The sequence below is a fragment of the Miscanthus floridulus genome, chromosome 3, assembly GCF_019320115.1.
Source record: "Miscanthus floridulus cultivar M001 chromosome 3, ASM1932011v1, whole genome shotgun sequence".
In the NCBI taxonomy this organism is placed as follows: domain Eukaryota; kingdom Viridiplantae; phylum Streptophyta; class Magnoliopsida; order Poales; family Poaceae; genus Miscanthus; species Miscanthus floridulus.
In genome coordinates, this window is record NC_089582.1 from 7,978,207 (window position 1) to 7,996,012 (window position 17,806).

Sequence of the window (17,806 nt, forward strand, 5' to 3'; positions counted from 1 at the left end):
GCTGCTCCATTCTCGCTGCGTCACCACACCAGCCGGCAGCCGTGGCGCCGGGCCCGTGGTTCCTGACAAGGACATGAGCTCTATACAGACGGAGGTTGTCCTAATCGATAGGAAGGCTCGAAGTTCATTCGGGTTGAGTCAGCAAGGTGGAGGTCTAAATCAAGTTCGAGCCCATTTCGGGTTTCAGAATCAGTCTGTTATAAAACTAGTCATACGAGCGCTTACGGGCTCCGTTTTCGACGATCTACATATGGATGGAAAGCTAATTAGATAAGGAAGTCAATGCAAGTGGTCTCACATCAAAATCCCTTCGGAATCAACGGGAATCGTCGAAGCAAGTCAGCGTCCAGAATCTGCCATGGTGCTGCGACACCGTCTTTTGGTCCGTTGGACCGTGTATCGTGTTTGGGCCCATTAGGGGGCGCGTCCAGGGGGTGACGCCCAAGACTATAATTTACAGTCATCGCTCTCCTTAGAGTTTGGGTTTTGTTTAGTTCTTGATTTTCTCGTGAAGATGCTATCGTTTTGCTGCAACTGTGCCGCCAAGGCTGCTTGCTGTGAACCAGGGCCCCAGTTCTCGATCTTATTCGTCTGTGACGATGAGTCCTCTCGAATAAAGACTTGAACTCTTTCTTGTTTTTCATAAGCCTCATATTTATTTGTAATTTCAGATTGCGTTCATCCCGTTCTTGCTTGTGTTCTCGATTCGCTTGCAGGAAAGTCTTCTCGGCGAGGTCAATCGCGTTCGCGTGGTTGATAACCAACGGAGCAGTGGTGTAACGGTTGCGGGGGTCCGAATTAGTCTTGGTTCGAAGCCTAAATCATGAACGTCGAGTCTCCACCAATCGACGCTATCATACCTTTCAAAAGATCAGCTTAATTAGAGCATTATCGTTAGTTAATTGGCTAACAACTAATTGAGAATTTGCTAAAAAAATTAGCACGCCTATTAGCCCTCTTATTTGGGTGCAAACTAATTTTAAGTCATGTTCGCTTGAACTTATCAGTTCGGTTTATTAGCCATGATAAAATATTTTTCTCTCACAACAAAACAGCATCAGCCGACTTATCAGCCGTAAAAACTATAATCCGAATAGATATCTTCAATTAGTTAGTAATTAGTCTTTGTATCCAAATAATTCGCGGTTTTATGCCACCACTTCAAACTTGGTTGAGTTGGGCAAGGAAGATTTTACAATTCGCGGTTTTATGCCACCACTTCAATCATTATGATTTGTACTTGTTTCCCAAAAAATATCACGACTATGATTTGTACGGAGTACTTGTTTCCCAAAATATTACGATTACGGGCTTGTTTAGTTGGCGATTTTTTTGGGAAATAGTACTGTAGCACTTTCGTTGTTATTTGACAAATAGTATCCAATTATAATCTAATTAGGCTTAAAAGATTCGTCTCTATAGAATTTCGTCTAAACTATGTAATTAGTTTTATTTTTTATTTATATTTAATGTTTCATGCATGCGTCTAAAGATTTAATGTGACGAAAAATCTTGAAAAATTTTGTAAAATTTTGGGAACTAAACACCACCTACGACTAGCTAGAGTAGTTGGTCTGCGTGGCGTTAGTCGTGGTCTCGTGGATCTGGTAAGGTAAGCCGTCGTCTTCATCATCTTGGCCGATCTCCTTGTCTTATGGCGTCCTAGGCAGTCACCAGCCCTCGGAGCGCAAGCCCTCCAGGACAAGGTCGCTGTCACGGTAGCTCTCCACGTCGCCGTCCCTGACGCGTGCGACAGCCGACGACAGGAGGCCCCTCTTCCACCCCTCCAACAGCGGGAAGCCGCAGTGCTTGGCCCCAAACTCGTCGCAGTAGTCCATGTCGAAGAAGACGGTGTGCGAGAGGCGCCTGGGCACGCCGGCCGCCTCCCTGGCGCGGTGGTACTCCTCCGCGGAGCGCAGCATCTCCTCCTCCGGCGGCAGCAGCCTCCGGCCAGACAGCACCTGCGCCACCCACCTCGCCTGCGCCTCGTAGAACCGCGGCACCAGTACCAGCCTGGGAACGCCCACGAAGGACAGCGACGGCGCCAGCGCCGGCGGGAACGTGTGCTCGAACAGCGGGCCGACGCGGTTGTCGTCGACGGTGAGCAGGCCACCCGTGTCCAGGAACGGGAACCAGAAGGCGTACCCAGTGCAGTAGATGATGGAGTCGGCGACGACACGCGAGCCGTCGGCGAACGTCACCTGCCCATCCTCACACAAGCACTCGATCTGGAGGTGCAGGTGCAGGTTGTGGTGCCTGGCGACAGCCTTGGAGACGGCGGGAGTGAGGCCCTCCATGGACTTGACGCTGACGTGCACCTCCCTCGCCACCCCGGAGAGCTCCTGCGCGATGTCCTTGCCGCTCTCATGGAAGCCCACGATCACCACCACCTCGCCGTCGAAGGAGTCGGGGACCCGGTACGAGTGGGAGTGCAGCTGCCTCCTGCTCCACTTGTCCATGCCTATACTAGAAGCTCCATCAGTTGACCAACAGGGCATGAACACAACTTAATTTCGACAGGGACAAAATTCTTAAATCTATCCATCACCATCAGTGTACGCAATCACTGACGACAACGGCGACAACAACGACGCAATCGATCAGAACCAACCTACCGCTGATGGTTGGGAGCCGTGGCTGGGTGTATTGGCCGACGGTGACGACGACGGCGTCGAACACCTCCTCCGTGGTGACCGCGTCGCCCTCGCAGTCACCACGTCTCGACCACCTCACCGTCCACCGCTTCACGCCGTCGTCAGCGGCGAGCGGCGGCGCCAGGCCGACGTGCAGGACCTTGGTGTTGAGCCTGACGACGTCCATGAGCCCGAATGCGTCGCAGAAGTCCCTGATGTACCTGAGGAACTCCGCGTGCCCCGGGTACCGCCGGGCGTCGCCGGTGCCGTCGTTGCTGGGGAAGAAGGGGAAGTCGGCGAAGCACGTCAGCTCCCTCGGGCTGATGAGCCGGACGGAGGCGTACATGCTGCTGTGCGCGCCGGCCGTCCTCGGGTCGTACAGCCACTGCCCGCCGACGCCGCTGCTCTGCTCCATGACCGTCACGTCGTGGCCCTCCCGGAGCAGCTCGCGGGCAGACGCTAGCCCCGAGACGCCGGCGCCGATCACGCACACCTTTTTGGATGACACCATCTCGCCTCGCCGCCGGTGGACCTGCAGACACACTGCCGCCGGTGTCCCCGATGGCGTCTCTGCTCCAACTTTATTTGTAAGGTCGTCAATACTCAATACGTGTGCTGATGCAGGGATGCTTGACTTCTAAATATGCTCATTTAGACATTTCGTTAACCACTGCCAACATGTAATATGATACTGTCGATACAGGTATATTGTTAAGTATGAACTCGAAGCTCAGAAGATTCTGCGCATCTGCTAACAAAAGCAGGCAGATGACACAGAAAGCCAGGATCACAAAATAAATACGGTTCAACCACAAAGGACGTCCACAATCACTTTAGTGATTCAACAAACCATGCCAAATTATGGTACAGGTTAAACACTTGCGTCAACCAAAGCAATGTGAACATTATATCACTTATTACATGCTTATACATTGGACTATTACAACAACAGATATCCGATCAAAAACTTCATTTCCCAAGACTATCATATACAAAGGCACAATCTTACACAACTATACACTCGTGTACCACAGAGCCCCCAAGAAGAAATGACTTCACTTTGTTTAGGGTCTATTCCAGCAATTAGGTCCAAGTTTGGATTTACCACCACTGCACCAGGCTCACAGTATTGGCAACTCTTATGATTCCTCATTCTTTACTGGAGTCCACTGTGCAGCTTCTTTCTTTCTCCTGATAAGAAATCCAAAGGAAAATCCCAGGAGCAGTGCAAACAATACACTGCCTCCGATTTCCAAGTACAACGGAGAAATTTTCCGCACGGTGCTGTCTCCTGTACCATGTTTGGTACCATCCACCGGCTCAGCAACACTACTGTTACTAGATACCAGGCCAGAAAATATCTCCACCATATCATGGACTTGTCCATCATGGTTCCCCACATAGGTTAATGTTAGCTTCTCCCTTGTTGCTACAAGCCTTGTGTATCCAAACTCACCGCCACGGTACATGGACCTCTCAGGCTGTGGAAAGATGGGGACGTCTGGGTGATCAGGCCTCGGTTGCCATATGGGTTGCCAGTCTTGCCCGCCCATCCCAATCACAAGATGCACAGGAGCACCAGAGTATTGGAAGCTTGATGAAGTGTTGACACATTGGATGTTCTTCATCGGGCAGAACCTCTCATACCTGTGGACATGTCCCCATAGTGCAAGGGTCACATTGTATGTCACCAGCAGCGGTTCCAAGTGCTGGAGCATCTTCTGTTTCAAGGCTGCGTCCCTGGTTTCATCACTTGAGGTGTACATGGGGCGGTGGCCCTGAAAAACAACAAATGGTGTTCTGTTTCGGTTCACCTTCTCAAGGTCTGCTTTCAAGAAGTTGTACTGATCACTGCCCTGAACAAAATTTGTTTCGGTTGACATGTAGACGAAATGCACCACACCTGAATCAAAGGAGTAATAAAGATTCCTGGTGTCTGGGCCACCATTACCAGTAGGCAGGATAGAATTGCCAGGCATTCTGAACTTGACGCTATACGGTATCCCACATTCGCCCCCACCGTCCTTTCCATATGTAGCCCACCATGGTTTCCAAGGTTGTGATGGCCAATCGTACTCATGATTTCCTATACAGACATGGTATGGGGTATTGGCAGCAATAGGCTCAATCTGGCTGAAGAAATGATCCCATACCCAAGAATAACCTCTAGCATAGCTGATGTCCCCAATGTGTGAAATGAAGGCAGGTTTATCCCCAAGGGCTTCAATATCACGGAGGATCCATTTTACAGTGGACAAGCTCTCAGCTTGTGTGCGAATGTAGGTGTTATAAGGCACATAAGTTCCCATGTCACCAAACAGAAACGCGTTGGTCTCATTGGCTTCACTGTCACGTGAAATAAAGCTGTATATCTCACTCCATCCTCCTGTGTCACTACCAACCTGCCAAAATGGTCAAGTTGATTAAATTTAATAGACGAGGAGAATATATATAAAAAGCATGCTCACACGGGAAAAGGACAGTGGTGTTCAACTCCCCACAAAACTGGATCCTAGTTCTAGTATTCAGAACAAAAAAACTAAATTTTAAGGAATTACGATTTCCCAATAAAAGGCCTGATGTTCAAACTCTTCACTCAAACAGAAGTAGTGCTTAAATGCTTACGGCGCCTTCTAACAATCTAGTAAGTTCTCAGAAACCTACGCTTCAGGGATGAATATACTAACTTCAATTCTTCAATGGAATGCTCATAGATCATACTTCAAGTGGTAGTGCTAGCTACAGCAATACAGTTGGTTGCACTGAATCCTATTTGTTATTTTGCAGTACATCAAATCAATGCTGGACACTTCAATATTCAGTAGTGTAGAAAGCTTGAAATATTCATATTCACTACACAACCATCAGTTCCTTAGCATTCAGTGCTAACTACACTTCTTTTCTTGAGCACATTGACATTTCTAACCATATTTGCTACTAAGTAATACAAGTACATTCTGAAAGTTTCAAAATCCGTCCAGTCACAATTTACATCAGCAACTGCCAGTAGATACATACAACTCAAGTGAAGCAACAACCTAAGAACAAGTTACATGACAATGGACAAATTGTCAGCAAGTGAGGATATTCCTCCCTTTAATGAACTCCCACTATGCATACTTCCAAGATTGCAGAACTTGAGAATCAAAGCCTTATGGCCACATATGCTGAATACAAAATTCAATCTTTTTTCTGCACCCTCCCAACATATAGCTATAGTACTTCAGATATCTCCACTAGGAGCTGTATAACTAATGAATACAAATCTTACTGTGCCTCTAATGCTGAATCAACAAATCTTACTATGCCACTAATTCTGAATCAACACAATTTAATCTTAGGAACACAATGATCCATCCAGCACACTCTAAACCACAAAATTTCAACCCTTGTGCACCTCAGGTAACCCTAACATTTAGGCTAAGCATGTATGGCTTGAGAGGACCTAGTACCTTTTCTTTTCTGGAACAAAATTTGCATAAGTAAAATACTGTTTTTTATATATAAAAGATGGTACAGAGCCAAATTTGCTACCTAAAATCAGAAAATTTGAACCATTCCAAGTTGCAGCAGGGGACAATTCACCGTACCTTGTAAAAGTACCTCCTTCCGGTCTCCAATCCCTTCATGAGGCCGTCGAAGACGAATCCCGGATCCCTCCAGGCGACGCTGCTGTTCGCCGGCCAATCGCACATGTGCTTCTGCTCGTACGTGCTCACATCCGTGCCCACCTCCCTCCACTCCTTCTCGTCCTCCTTCTGCAGCCCGTACCTGACGACCCTCTTCCCGCGGTCGCCGCACACGAACAGGACCCGCATCTCGTCGATCCCATCCGCGAACGCGAGGTGCACCTGCTCGGGGCGAGCGGGGTCGCCGACGGAGACCTCGCCGGAGACGGCGACACGGTGCTTGCCGTGGGGGAGCGGGTTCCGGTCGTGGTCGATGTGGTGGTAGGAGTACTCGTTGGCGGGCCAGCGGAAGAGGCGGAACTGGTAGGGCGCGCGGAGCGTCGGGAGGCGCGGGAGGGAGAGCTCCCCGGAGCCGCCGCGCCAGGAGGCGGAGCCGTTGAGGAAGAGGTAGCCGAGGAAGTCGCGGTCGCGGGAGGATGGCGGCGAGTAGATGGCGACGTAGTCGAGGCCGTCCGGGGCCGGAAGGCCGGACCAACGGATCTTGATCTGGTGGCCGGAGAGGGACGCGGTGAGGGTGGTGCCCGCAGCAGCCCCGCCGGCGGCGATGGCCGCGACGGCGAGGAAGAGGAGGAAACGGAGGTGGGGGTTTTCGGGGTACATTTTAGGCAAATTTTGGGCTAGCACGCTGGGAAACGATGTTTTGGCTGCGGCACACCGTCAACTGTGTTATTGGCTGAGACACCTTACGAATTCGGGTTTGTAACATACCGTGCGCAGTAAACAATCATTTTCCCTGGTTTGGTTTTGGATAGAGAACTTTTTGGAAATGACGATGGGTGCCCCCTGGGTCGACTTGACTTGCCTGGTTGACCTAGCTGCTCTTGCAATTCCCCATCCCTGGCCGCCATCAGTCTCACCGTCGCCACCAGTTTAGCCGTCGCCCTCCTCTCCGCACCCGCGCTCCCCCCTTGTCTCCTTGTCCACAATCGGCGCCACCTTCCTCTCCGCAACTATGTGTCCATAGATCCAAGCAGAGGAGTTGGACGAGATGGCACCAGAGAAACGTAGGAATCGCTTGGGACCGAGGAATGAATCACCATCGAAGGGCCTAAATCTTGGTTGGGTTCCAGAAGGGTAAGCATTTTTGGCCATTTGATGTGCAAGTTGTTCAATTAACTATTTCAGTGTATCTCCATCAAGTGATTTGGTTCTATTTGGCGTTATCAATATGCGTTAAAGCCTCGATCGATTTAGGGTCGATTTAGGGTTTCAATTATGAATCACTTTTCATTGTTCTCTACTATTTTTTCATTTGTTTTAGAATGGATAGTAGTTCGGCGTGCAGAATTGCTGCGCGCGTTCCAAATTATGTCGAGGTTTGCGATGATGGTAGTCATGTAGTGCACCCAGATTCAAATCTTGAGCTTGTTGTTGATTGTGATTCAACCAACTTGATGGACCTAAAAGATGAAATAGCAAAGGGAGTGAAGCATGGTTCGAATCAAGGAATATCAGTTTGCTATTGGAACAGGACTGTGTCCGCTTTCACCAATGTAACTTCTGATGCCAGCTTGATGGATGCAATGGACCTGTATTGGGAGATGAGGAGGTTGCCTCTGTTTGTGGCAGTTTATGACACAGTGACAGTTGAGCACAGCCAAAGTGTATCTGTTGAACCTTCTACACATCATGTCGGCAGTGCTAGTGTTGCCACAGAGCCCCTCCCTCTGGCTTTGATTGAGTATGTTGCTGAGGATGAGACAGAAGATGTCGTAGCTAACAATGCAGAGATAGGGACTACCAAAACCAAGGCTAAGTCTAAGAGAGGTAAGGGAAGGAAAAGGGATCTCTCAGATGATGAGGAACCATGGGATGAGGATGAGGTAGAATATGTGGGTCTAAATGACGAGCATCCGTATTTATCTGATATTGAAGAATAGCTAGAACATGAGGGGCAATCAACTGATGGTGACTGTAGTGAGTTGGATGACCTTTTTGTTGATGATGAAGCTAGATATGAGATTGTTGAACATGTGACTGACCTGGAGAACCCAACCATTGCTCTTAGTGTCACATTTGAAGATGGAGATACTTTTAAGAGGACAATTAGGTAGTTTGTTGTTCTTAATGAGTTTGAAATTGATGCACATTATAGTGAGGCTAAAAGGTACAGAGGGTTCTGCAAGGGCAGAAGTAGCAAAAAGAAGAAGTGTAGGTGGAGGATTCATGCTTCTGAGCTGCAGGATGGCAAGACATGGCAGGTCACCATACCTGCTTTTAACTATGTAATTTACAGTTATATGTGGTGTATTGTTTGTTTCATGCCCTTGTAAGCTGATTTAGCCCTTCTTTTTTGTTGCAGATAAAAAAGCTCCATGCTAAGCATAACTGTGCTAGCACTTCCAAGCTTGACCAGAACTGCATGGCTACCAACAAATGGGTCAGAGACAGAGTCATTGACATTCTTAGGGATCAACCAAATACTGGAGCTACAGAACTAAAGAAAGATCTGGAGAAGAAGTTCAAGATCATGCTATCTTACTACATGGTTTGGGATGGGAGAAGGTTGGCTCTAGAGCAAATAATGGGAAAGTGGAATTACAATTTTGCTGATGCTTTTAGTTTCAAAGCAGAGGTAGAGAGGACCAACCCTGGAAGCATAGTGGAGATAGAGTATGCTCCTGTTGGTAAAAAGATGAGGTTTACTAGGATGTTTATTGCATTGAAGGCTTGTGTAGATGGGTTTCTCAATGGCTACAGGCCATTTTTAGGTGTTGACTCCACTGTTTTGACAGGAAGGTGGAGGGGTCAATTGGCATCAGCTTCAGCAGTTGATGGTCACGGCTGGCTATTTTCAGTTGCATATGGGGTGTTTGAGTCAGAGTCCGTAGATAGCTGGAAGTGGTTTTTTGAAAAGCTTCAGACTGCAATAGGCTCACCTCCTGGACTTGTGATATCCACAGATGCAGGCAAGGGTATAGATAGTGCAGTTATAGCTGTGTTTTCAAATGAAGTGGAACATAGAGAGTGTATGAGGCATCTAGTGAAGAACTTTCAGAAGAGGTATAGAGGGGCTGTTTTCAAGAAACACCTTTGGCCTACATGTAGAGCTTTTAACAAGAAGCACTATGAGCATCACTACAAGACCATGCAGAAAGCTTCTCCAAATGCAATAAAATGGATAGAGGAGAACCACAAACATTTGTGGAACAGGTGGAGATTCTCACCGGATAGCAAGTGTGACTATGTCACAAACAATATTGCAGAGACATTTAATAGTTGGATCAGAAAGGAGAAAGCACAATCAGTCATCCCACTGATGGACAAGATAAGGCAGATGATTATGGAGAAGCATGACCTTAGAAGAAGGTTATCCAACAAGATGATAGACAAGATCCTTGCTCATGTAACTAAAGATCTGAATGCAAAAAGCAGAAACCTGAACTATGTCATTCATAGAGGACACAACAACATAGCTGAGATTCAAGGCACAACTAAAGAGCTGAAGACCTGGAGACGATCTAGATAACAGAACATGTAGTTGTAATAGGTGGTAGATCACTGGGCTCCCCTGCACTCATGCCCTTTGCTTCATTAACTCACTGAGAAACAAGAGTGCAGAGGACTATATTGATGACTACTACTCTGTTGATGTGTTCAAGAAGGCATATGCCGGAATTGTAATGCCTATGATAGATAGGAACCAATGGCCCAAGGTAGACATGGGTTTCAAACTGTGGCCACCAATCCTAAAGAGGGCAGCTGGCAGACCTAGAACAAGAAGGATAAAGGGTGCAGAAGAAGGAGGGAGAACCAATGGAATGAGACAGTGCAAGAGGTGTGGACAATTTGGTCACATGATGAAGACTTGCAATGAGACAGTGTATGACAGTGATGCTCCACCTCCAGCCGCACCTAAGCCAAAAAAAGAGAGGAACAAAAAGACAAAGGCTGCAAGCACTGCATCAACCCAACAATCCCAAACTGGAGCATGTTCCATCACCATTACAGCCCCACTACTAACCAACAGTCCTGCAGGCAACACTAGGAGGTTACATATCTCACTACCCTTGAACTTGTAACAATTTGCTTCTACTGTACTAATGTCTTTCATTTGTTAACAGTCGCAAGAGGAAGATGGAAAGAGATGGTGCAGAATCCACTGATGGACAGAGCACGAAGGGAGTGAATGGAAAAAGGCAAAACAATGCAAGGGAGACAAGGTGCAGCCGAAGAAAGATCTAGGCAAGGCCAAGAAGCAGCTGGTGATGGATGTGCTTGTTGAGTGAAATAATTGCAAGTGTAGTGTTTGCAACCTGCTGATGATGCTTTTGGAAGATGACTTCTAATGTTGTCTAGAACTATGCTTTTGTAGCCTTTGTAATGTAATCAACCATAATTGGCCTAAATTCAAACTTTTCGTTGTTATGTGACTTGGCTATAAGCCAAACTTGAAGGCTTAAATTCAGACTTGTCGCTGTTATGTAACTTGGCTCAAAGCCAAACTTGATGGCTTGTAATGTTAAGACTAGATTGACTTGCACTTGATTTATTTTATAGTTGCCATGCACTAAAACACATACACTTCATTGACAACCAAATTAGAACATCAGAACATACAGTAGCATTCATTGACACATAAGGGAGACATAAGTGATAGACATCAACTAAAAGTTCATACAGGATGCCTACATTAACTCTGACAAATCAATGCTCACTTCACTAACACCACCAAGAGAAGTAGCACTACAATGAACATAATTGCTAGACCTAAAACAAGCAAACGATCGCCTATCTTGTCGATGTTGCTTCCTATTGACTTATTGGCATCAACAATTTTCTTTAAAGCGGCATGTGCATCCTTCATAGATGCGGTTGTGCTTTCTAACAGGGTAGTGCATCCTCCAATTGATTCCTTCAAAGACTCCATGGCTTGAATCAGCTCCTGAGAGGACATCCTTGGATCCATGGCTTGAGTCAACCCCAGAGACGGCGACCCTCTACCGATCTTTGAGAAACATCGTGGAAGCTTGGATTTGCCGATGAGGTACTCAACGTATTGGTCCTCCCACATGTAGAACTAACAAAAGAAGATGAGGAACAATGCTCAGATGAAATCGGCCATACAACTACATCAATAAGCGGATAAAATTGCAGATCTACCAACTTACATGGTTAATTAGAGGACACTTGTAGAACCTCTGCCCAAAGCTCTTGTCCTGCTTCGACACTAGGCCAATCAACTGAGCTCCACACTTGCTGCAATCGACCAGGGGAAGGTTGCTTGTGCCATCCCTAAACGCGTCCAAAGATGACGCGCTCGAGGCAGCCTCTGTCTTCGAGCTCGAAGCCATCTTCCCCTCCTGTCGGGGCATCGAGTGCTAGGGTTTCACGGGACAAGAGCGAGAGAGAGAAGAGAGGAAGACGACCGACTGGGGAAGAAGAAGACGGTGTGGGGGATGAGGCAGCGACCGGGTGGGGCTTATTGGGTTGGGTCGCACCACTTGACTCAGCCAGGGGCAAACTCGTACAGTCACCTAATGTTCTCTGTCCAAAACCAGGGAAAATGATTGTGTTACTGCGCGCGGTGTGTTACAACAAAGGAACCCGAATTCGCAACGTGTCTCAGCCAATAACACAGTTGGTGGTGTGCCGTAGCCAAAACAACGTTTCCCCAGTGTGCCAGCCCAAAATTTGCCTACATTTTACTGGGGACGCCGTGGAGAAGCTGCTGGTGACGTGTCCTGAGCAATTTAGGTGAGCACGCAGGGTTACCGACGGTGTGGGACCCACCCGTCAGTTTAACGATCCGGGTTGGAGTACTAGTGTGAGTCAAACGAAATATTCCTCACAACTGTGGGAAGAATTTCCTTGGTGAGAGTACGTGGGGGTATAACTCCAGGTAGCACGGCAAGGGATATGGGCCGCGACATCAAGACTTACGACGCACGACGCTGTTCGACGTACACCGTAAGACAGCTAGAAGATCTGATCGGATACTATAGATATTATAATCTAAATAGAATACTTGCCATGTAACCGACTAGAATACTTTTCTTTTAACCCTACCCTCCAGAGTATATAAGGAGGGACATGGGTCCTCTAGTCGGAGGATCCCCAGATAGATCATCTCATAACACAATCCACCAAAGACACAGGACGTAGGGTTCTCTGTCTCTCGCGTTCTGTGTCACCATTCGGTTCCCTCACGTGTCACCATTCGATTCCCTCACGCGCACCTCCACCGATTCATCTACTACCATGGGTATACCTCTCGATAAACTGCTGGACGTATTTCGTCGACAGTGGCGCGCCAAGTAAGAGGTGTGCATGCTGATTTTATGGTGAACCAGATGACTTGTCTCAAGATCAACTCGACGTTCTCGGTGAGATCAACCTTTGATTAGTGGCGTCCGTGATTCAATCCGGGAGCCTGGCTTCACGTCGGATGCAACGTCAGGAGAAGGTTAACGACCGAGCTGTAGGGCGCCGCAACCTCCCTGACGACGTCAGCACAAGGCCCCGCCGCCACGCGTGCTAGATGAAGGTCCATCACCAAGCCCTGACCCAACGCGATCCGTCGATCGATGACGATCAACGTATTGATTATTATCCCTGCATGTCAAGGTCTTGCTTAGATTGTAAGTTTTTTCACTCTCTCTATCACATCAAATCTTTAGACACATATATGGAGTATTAAATGTAGATAAAAAAATAACTAATTACACAGTTTGATTGTAAATTACAAGACGAATTTTTTGAGCCTAGTTAGGCCATGATTGGATAATAATTATCAAATACAAACGAAAGTGCTACAGTGCCAAATACTGATTTCTAACCCCAATCTAAACAAAGCCCAATTTGAATGTATATGCATATATGCATTACGCATGCATGTTCGGGAGGGCTTCCTTATTTGCTGATCTACACTTCGGGATGTGACTCCAACCTCATCGATCTAAACAGGCTAGGTCATGCTTTTGATTCCAATTAAATATTTTATATAAAATATATGTTTGAATATCTCTACATCCCTACGTGACTACAATGCAGGAGACGATCAACTGCGCCCTTCACCCTCAGCCTTCGCAGCAACGCCCTAGCACGATTTGAGCAGTTGCCGACGGCGCACGATCGCGACTCCGAGTCGGCAAGCAAGGCCACGTCGAAATCCTCAACCAACGAGCAAATAAGGAAGGAGGCGTCCACGTACGTCAGTCGGACATGCAAGCAAGCAAATTTTGCTTAGTCTACATCACCATGATGTGGAGATGACACAAGCAAGCTAGCCAAAAACGATTATGATGATCTACATCCTCCTGACCCGCTTTAAACGTGGGATCGGACTCCAGTGCGAATTGCGCCACCAAGAGAGCCGCTAAGTGAGCTGTCTTAGCCGCTAATCACGAGCCATCCGACTGCAGCGAGCCACCAAGCAAGCCGCCGAGTGAGCCGCTAACCGAGCCGCCCGAGCCACCAAGCGAGCCACCCGAGCCGCCAAGCGAGCCGACCGGACTACTTGCTCTGACCACTTACCGCGTCACAATGATGATCGCCGTGAAGAACGGCGCTGTGACAACCGCGATCGCCGCCATGACGACAGGCCGAAAAGCTCGAGGGCCGGGCAATTTCGTCGACGCCGACCAGACATTCTGTCTAAAGATAAGTACTCTTCCTATAAATGTATTTAATACAATTTTCTCCTCGACGATTCTCCATTTGTTCTCCATATTTAATATGCTTGAGAAGCTCCACTCGTTCTCCATGTTTAGTATCTTTAAGATACTTCATTTAATTTTTATGTATACCATCTTAAAGATGACATACACTTTCGCCTCAACGGAGAGGGAGTCCGCAGCTGCACTTCGACGCCGGATCCGGCGGTGGTGGGCTCGGCAATGCCCGCGACGGCCGCCCCCGACGTCGGCAGCGACACGGCCAGGTCGGGCTCCTGGCATCGGCGGATGCACGGGTCGGTGCCAGGGGTGGGGATTGGATGGGAGGTGGATGGGGAGGAGGATGTGGAGGGGGAGGAGGTGGCGGGGGCCGCCGGCGGCGGCGTCGGGCTATTGTTTGACTGGGGCGGCTTAACTGAAGCTCCGGGGGTTGGGAGGGGAGGGGAAGTGGGAGGTGGAGGCGGGGGGCGCCGGCGCCGGAGAGGCTACCGGTGCCGGCGCCAGCGGCGGGGACATGATCCTCAGGGTGGGTGCGGGTCGGGGTGAGGCCGCACCCCCCTGGTTGCTGTCTCTGACACTATGAACACTTTTTCCTTCCTTACGGCCTTACCGGCAGGGAAAGAAGAAATCGTCCGTCCAGTAGATAGAGTAAAGGGTAGGGGAAAGGGCAGAAACCCGGACGACCGCAAGAGAAACCGCTAGCGCCAGGTGAGGAGGCCTGGTCGGTCGAGGTTAGAAGGGATGACCGTAGTGGTTAATAACTTATTTTTATGTGGGACAACTCTTTAGCATGAGTAACATTAGTCATGATCTAAGTTTGTTGGACTTCAGGGGTTCTGCATTTTGTGCAAGGGATTGCATCTCTTATGTCTGTTATCTTGATCATCACTGTGAAGTTTGCTTGGGACCCTGTATTATCCTACTATAGGAAAAAGTCTACCTGACCCCCTCAACTATCATACTTGGTCTACTTCACCCCCTCAACTATGAAACCGTCTGTTTTACCCCCTGAACTATCTAAAACCGTCTGTTTTACCCCCTGAACTATCTAAAACCGTCTGGTTTACCCCCTGGGGCGGCTTTCAGCGGCGGTTTTGCTACAGTAGCAGCGGGTTTGCTACAGTGACGTCGGGTTGCTACAGTACCCGTGGTTTTGAATTTTCTTTTTTTTTATTTTCGGTGAATTTTTGAAAAATCATAGTAAATCATAAAATGAAAAATCTAATTTTATTGGACTCCACATGAGTAGATCTACATAGTGAATATATAATACGGTATACTTTAGTACAAATTTTTTACTGTAGCCTTAGATTAATTGGAAAATCCAATTTTATCTGTAATTAATTAGAATTTATCTATAACTAAGTTATACATAGTCCAATGAGTACGAAATTTTTACTATAGTTCAAGCATACAATAATTAGCGTACCATAAAAATTTCACCATAATTGGACCATAGAAGCTGCAGCTATGAATTATTCTAATTAATTACAGACAAAATTGGATTTTCCAATTAATCTAAGGCTACAGTAAAAATTTTGTACTAAAGTATACCGTATTATATATTCACTATGTAGATCTACTCATGTGGAGTCCAATAAAATTAGATTTTTCATTTTATGATTTTTCTATGATTTACTATGATTTTTCAAAAATTCATCGAAAATAAATAAAAAAAAGAAAATTCAAAACCATGGGTACTGTAGCAAACCCGTCGTCACTGTAGCAAACCCGCTGTACTGTAGCAACCACCGCTGAAAACCGCCCCAGGGGGTAAATCAGACGGTTTTAGATAGTTCAGGGGGTAAAACAGACGGTTTCATAGTTGAGGGGGTGAAGTAGACCAAGTATGATAGTTGAGGGGGTCAGGTAAACTTTTTCCTCCTACTATACGTGTACTCCTGAACATTAGCTTTAATGAAACCCTTGAATGGTTGAATGCATATGGTGTCCCCCATGTTATTAAAAAAACTGTGCTAAAGAAAATGAGCACTTGAATTTAAAAATACCACACTCCCATATGTGCCATATTATTCCTGCCCAGTTTTAGCTTGGTTCATTATCTTGTGGCTTGAACACGAGAACTGAGGAAATATAAGTAGAACTGGGAAAGAAATTAAGTATGCATGACATCTTTTTGTGCCATCATGATCCCGGGGATTTGGATACTCTCCAAGACTCAGTTAAGCTTTTGGTAAGCACCAATGGGCTTTTGGTAAGCACCAATGGGGAAAACCATTTGGACACAATGTGGAGTATATGAATTTCTCATGAATGAACAATTCATACATATATATATCCTTTAAAATTTCTATAGTAGGATCAGGCCTTTAGCTGTAGGTACTGAACATTGGTACACTGATTACTTAACGAAGACAACATGGAAAGACTGAAAGGGAGTCATGATATTTCAGATTCGAAAGGAGCCTCACATCAGTGGTCACATATTTTTAGCACATTATTGATTATTGTTTATTTTTTTTGTGGGATTTTTTTTAATATAAACTTCTTTGTAGGAAGATTGATAATTCCTCTTGCATTCAAGAGCAGTCTATCTCAAGGGTTTGGACGAGCATGACATGAACTGATCAGACTAGACTCCGTGTGCTGCTTTTCTGATTATTTTTAATGCTTTCAGTTGGTTCTGTTTTGGCACGTAGATCAGTACTGCCAGAAACAGAGGACGCACAACTCAGTATCCTTTACTGTAGCTCAAGCTTGCTCACTTCACTAAGAACATGATAATTTTGTGGTTACGTTACGAGGCAAAAATCCAATGGAGACTGCGAATAATATATGCACGAGCGATGAGCTGAACTAATATGCTTAGGCCAGCCTTATACATGGCAGAAGATACGTAATCCCAAATCGCAAATACAACAGCATAGTCGCATTTGGAGCAGGGAACGTGAAGACGATGCTAGTATGCTACACGTGCATCTGAACAGAAATTTATACCGTCAAGTTTGTTCAGTCAAAATTTAGCAGTAATGCAGTACATCGATAAACCACACGTGAAAGAGAGTTGCACGTTTGTTTCCGCACAAATATGCGAGCATGTATAGAACATAATTTAACAAAATGATTATTGCAAATAGCACAGAGCAAAAATTTTCTACTGCCAAAAAAATTTGTTCATTGGCCATATTATTAAGAGTTGCAGCCAAGGAGAGGGTAGCATACAGAATGTACTTACATGTGTCGACCTTAAATAAATCATACTTCCACTGATAACAAATATAAGTGTCTAGGTTTGTCCAAGTCAAAACATAAATTGTATAGATTAGCAACACAAGATTGATTTTATTAGAATCATAATGAGAAATGTTTTCACAAAATATGAATATTGTGTTACTAATTTATGTAATTTATGTCAAAACTAAATAAGTTTGTGGTGGTGTGCGTCTTCTCCGTGTAGCCTCTCGAGAGAAAAAAAAAGTTTGCTGATGTAGTGGCTTTTTCTAGAATAGGAAGTAATTCCGAGACAGTGGTACTGTGGGTGCTGGTTGGCATGTCAAAACCTCTCCATCAGCAGTCACTGTGTAGGTCTCAGGGTCGACTTCTATTTTCGGAAGGGCGTCATTGAGCTTCATGTCAAGCTTTGTCAAACGGCGAACGCCACCAACAGCTTCCACCCTCTTTTCTAATTTGTACTCCATTGCAACACCAGCTTCTTTAGCAGCCTAATCATTGAAAATTGGCAACAGTCAATAACAATTTTGAAGCATTTCTTTTTTGTTCCTTTTACTTGATGGCTTGATGCGCAGTATGTTTCCTGTAGCCATATTTCTTAATGAAAAAACCTATTTTTTAACACCTTGATGTGCAATATGTTATATTTTATCATTTTGAAAAGTTAAGAAAGTTA

General features: G+C 46.3%; 3 protein-coding genes across 4 annotated transcripts in view; all 3 read right to left on the minus strand.

Moving 5' to 3' along the window:
- The window catches only part of LOC136541321 (urease), a 34,890-nt gene that overhangs the window by 5,838 nt on the left and 11,246 nt on the right, over nucleotides 1–17,806 (minus strand). Inside the window, exon 18 of one of the 2 annotated variants that reach the window (XR_010780333.1) lies at nucleotides 17,135–17,621. Coding sequence is in view for 1 of the 2 variants with exons in the window: in XM_066533158.1 (XP_066389255.1) it covers nucleotides 17,400–17,621 (222 nt within the window). In the remaining variant the exon portion in view is untranslated. Of the gene's footprint in view, nucleotides 1–17,045; nucleotides 17,622–17,806 lie in introns of those variants that run through there. The other variant, XM_066533158.1, reaches the window with a different exon arrangement.
- LOC136541320 (flavin-containing monooxygenase FMO GS-OX-like 8) lies at nucleotides 1,542–3,305 on the minus strand. The gene is made up of 2 exons (XM_066533157.1): nucleotides 2,616–3,305; nucleotides 1,542–2,461 (listed from the first exon to the last, which is right to left on the minus strand). The coding sequence occupies exons 1-2, from the start codon at nucleotides 3,142–3,144 to the stop codon at nucleotides 1,671–1,673; spliced, it is 1,320 nt and encodes a 439-aa protein (XP_066389254.1). The 5' UTR covers nucleotides 3,145–3,305; the 3' UTR covers nucleotides 1,542–1,670.
- On the minus strand, nucleotides 3,499–6,965 carry LOC136541319 (probable inactive purple acid phosphatase 2). The gene is made up of 2 exons (XM_066533156.1): nucleotides 6,224–6,965; nucleotides 3,499–5,035 (listed from the first exon to the last, which is right to left on the minus strand). The coding sequence occupies exons 1-2, from the start codon at nucleotides 6,920–6,922 to the stop codon at nucleotides 3,773–3,775; spliced, it is 1,962 nt and encodes a 653-aa protein (XP_066389253.1). The 5' UTR covers nucleotides 6,923–6,965; the 3' UTR covers nucleotides 3,499–3,772.

Bases quoted from the DNA above. Each gene is read 5' to 3' on its own strand.
- LOC136541319 (XM_066533156.1), bottom strand. From the start codon at position 6,922: ATGTACCCCGAAAACCCCCACCTCCGTTTCCTCCTCTTCCTCGCCGTC. The intron at 5,036-6,223 runs GTACGGTGAATT...CCATTTTGGCAG, and splicing joins GAAGGAGGTACTTTTACAAG to GTTGGTAGTGACACAGGAGG.
- LOC136541320 (XM_066533157.1), bottom strand. From the start codon at position 3,144: ATGGTGTCATCCAAAAAGGTGTGCGTGATCGGCGCCGGCGTCTCGGGG. The intron at 2,462-2,615 runs GTAGGTTGGTTC...CTTCTAGTATAG, and splicing joins ACGGCTCCCAACCATCAGCG to GCATGGACAAGTGGAGCAGG.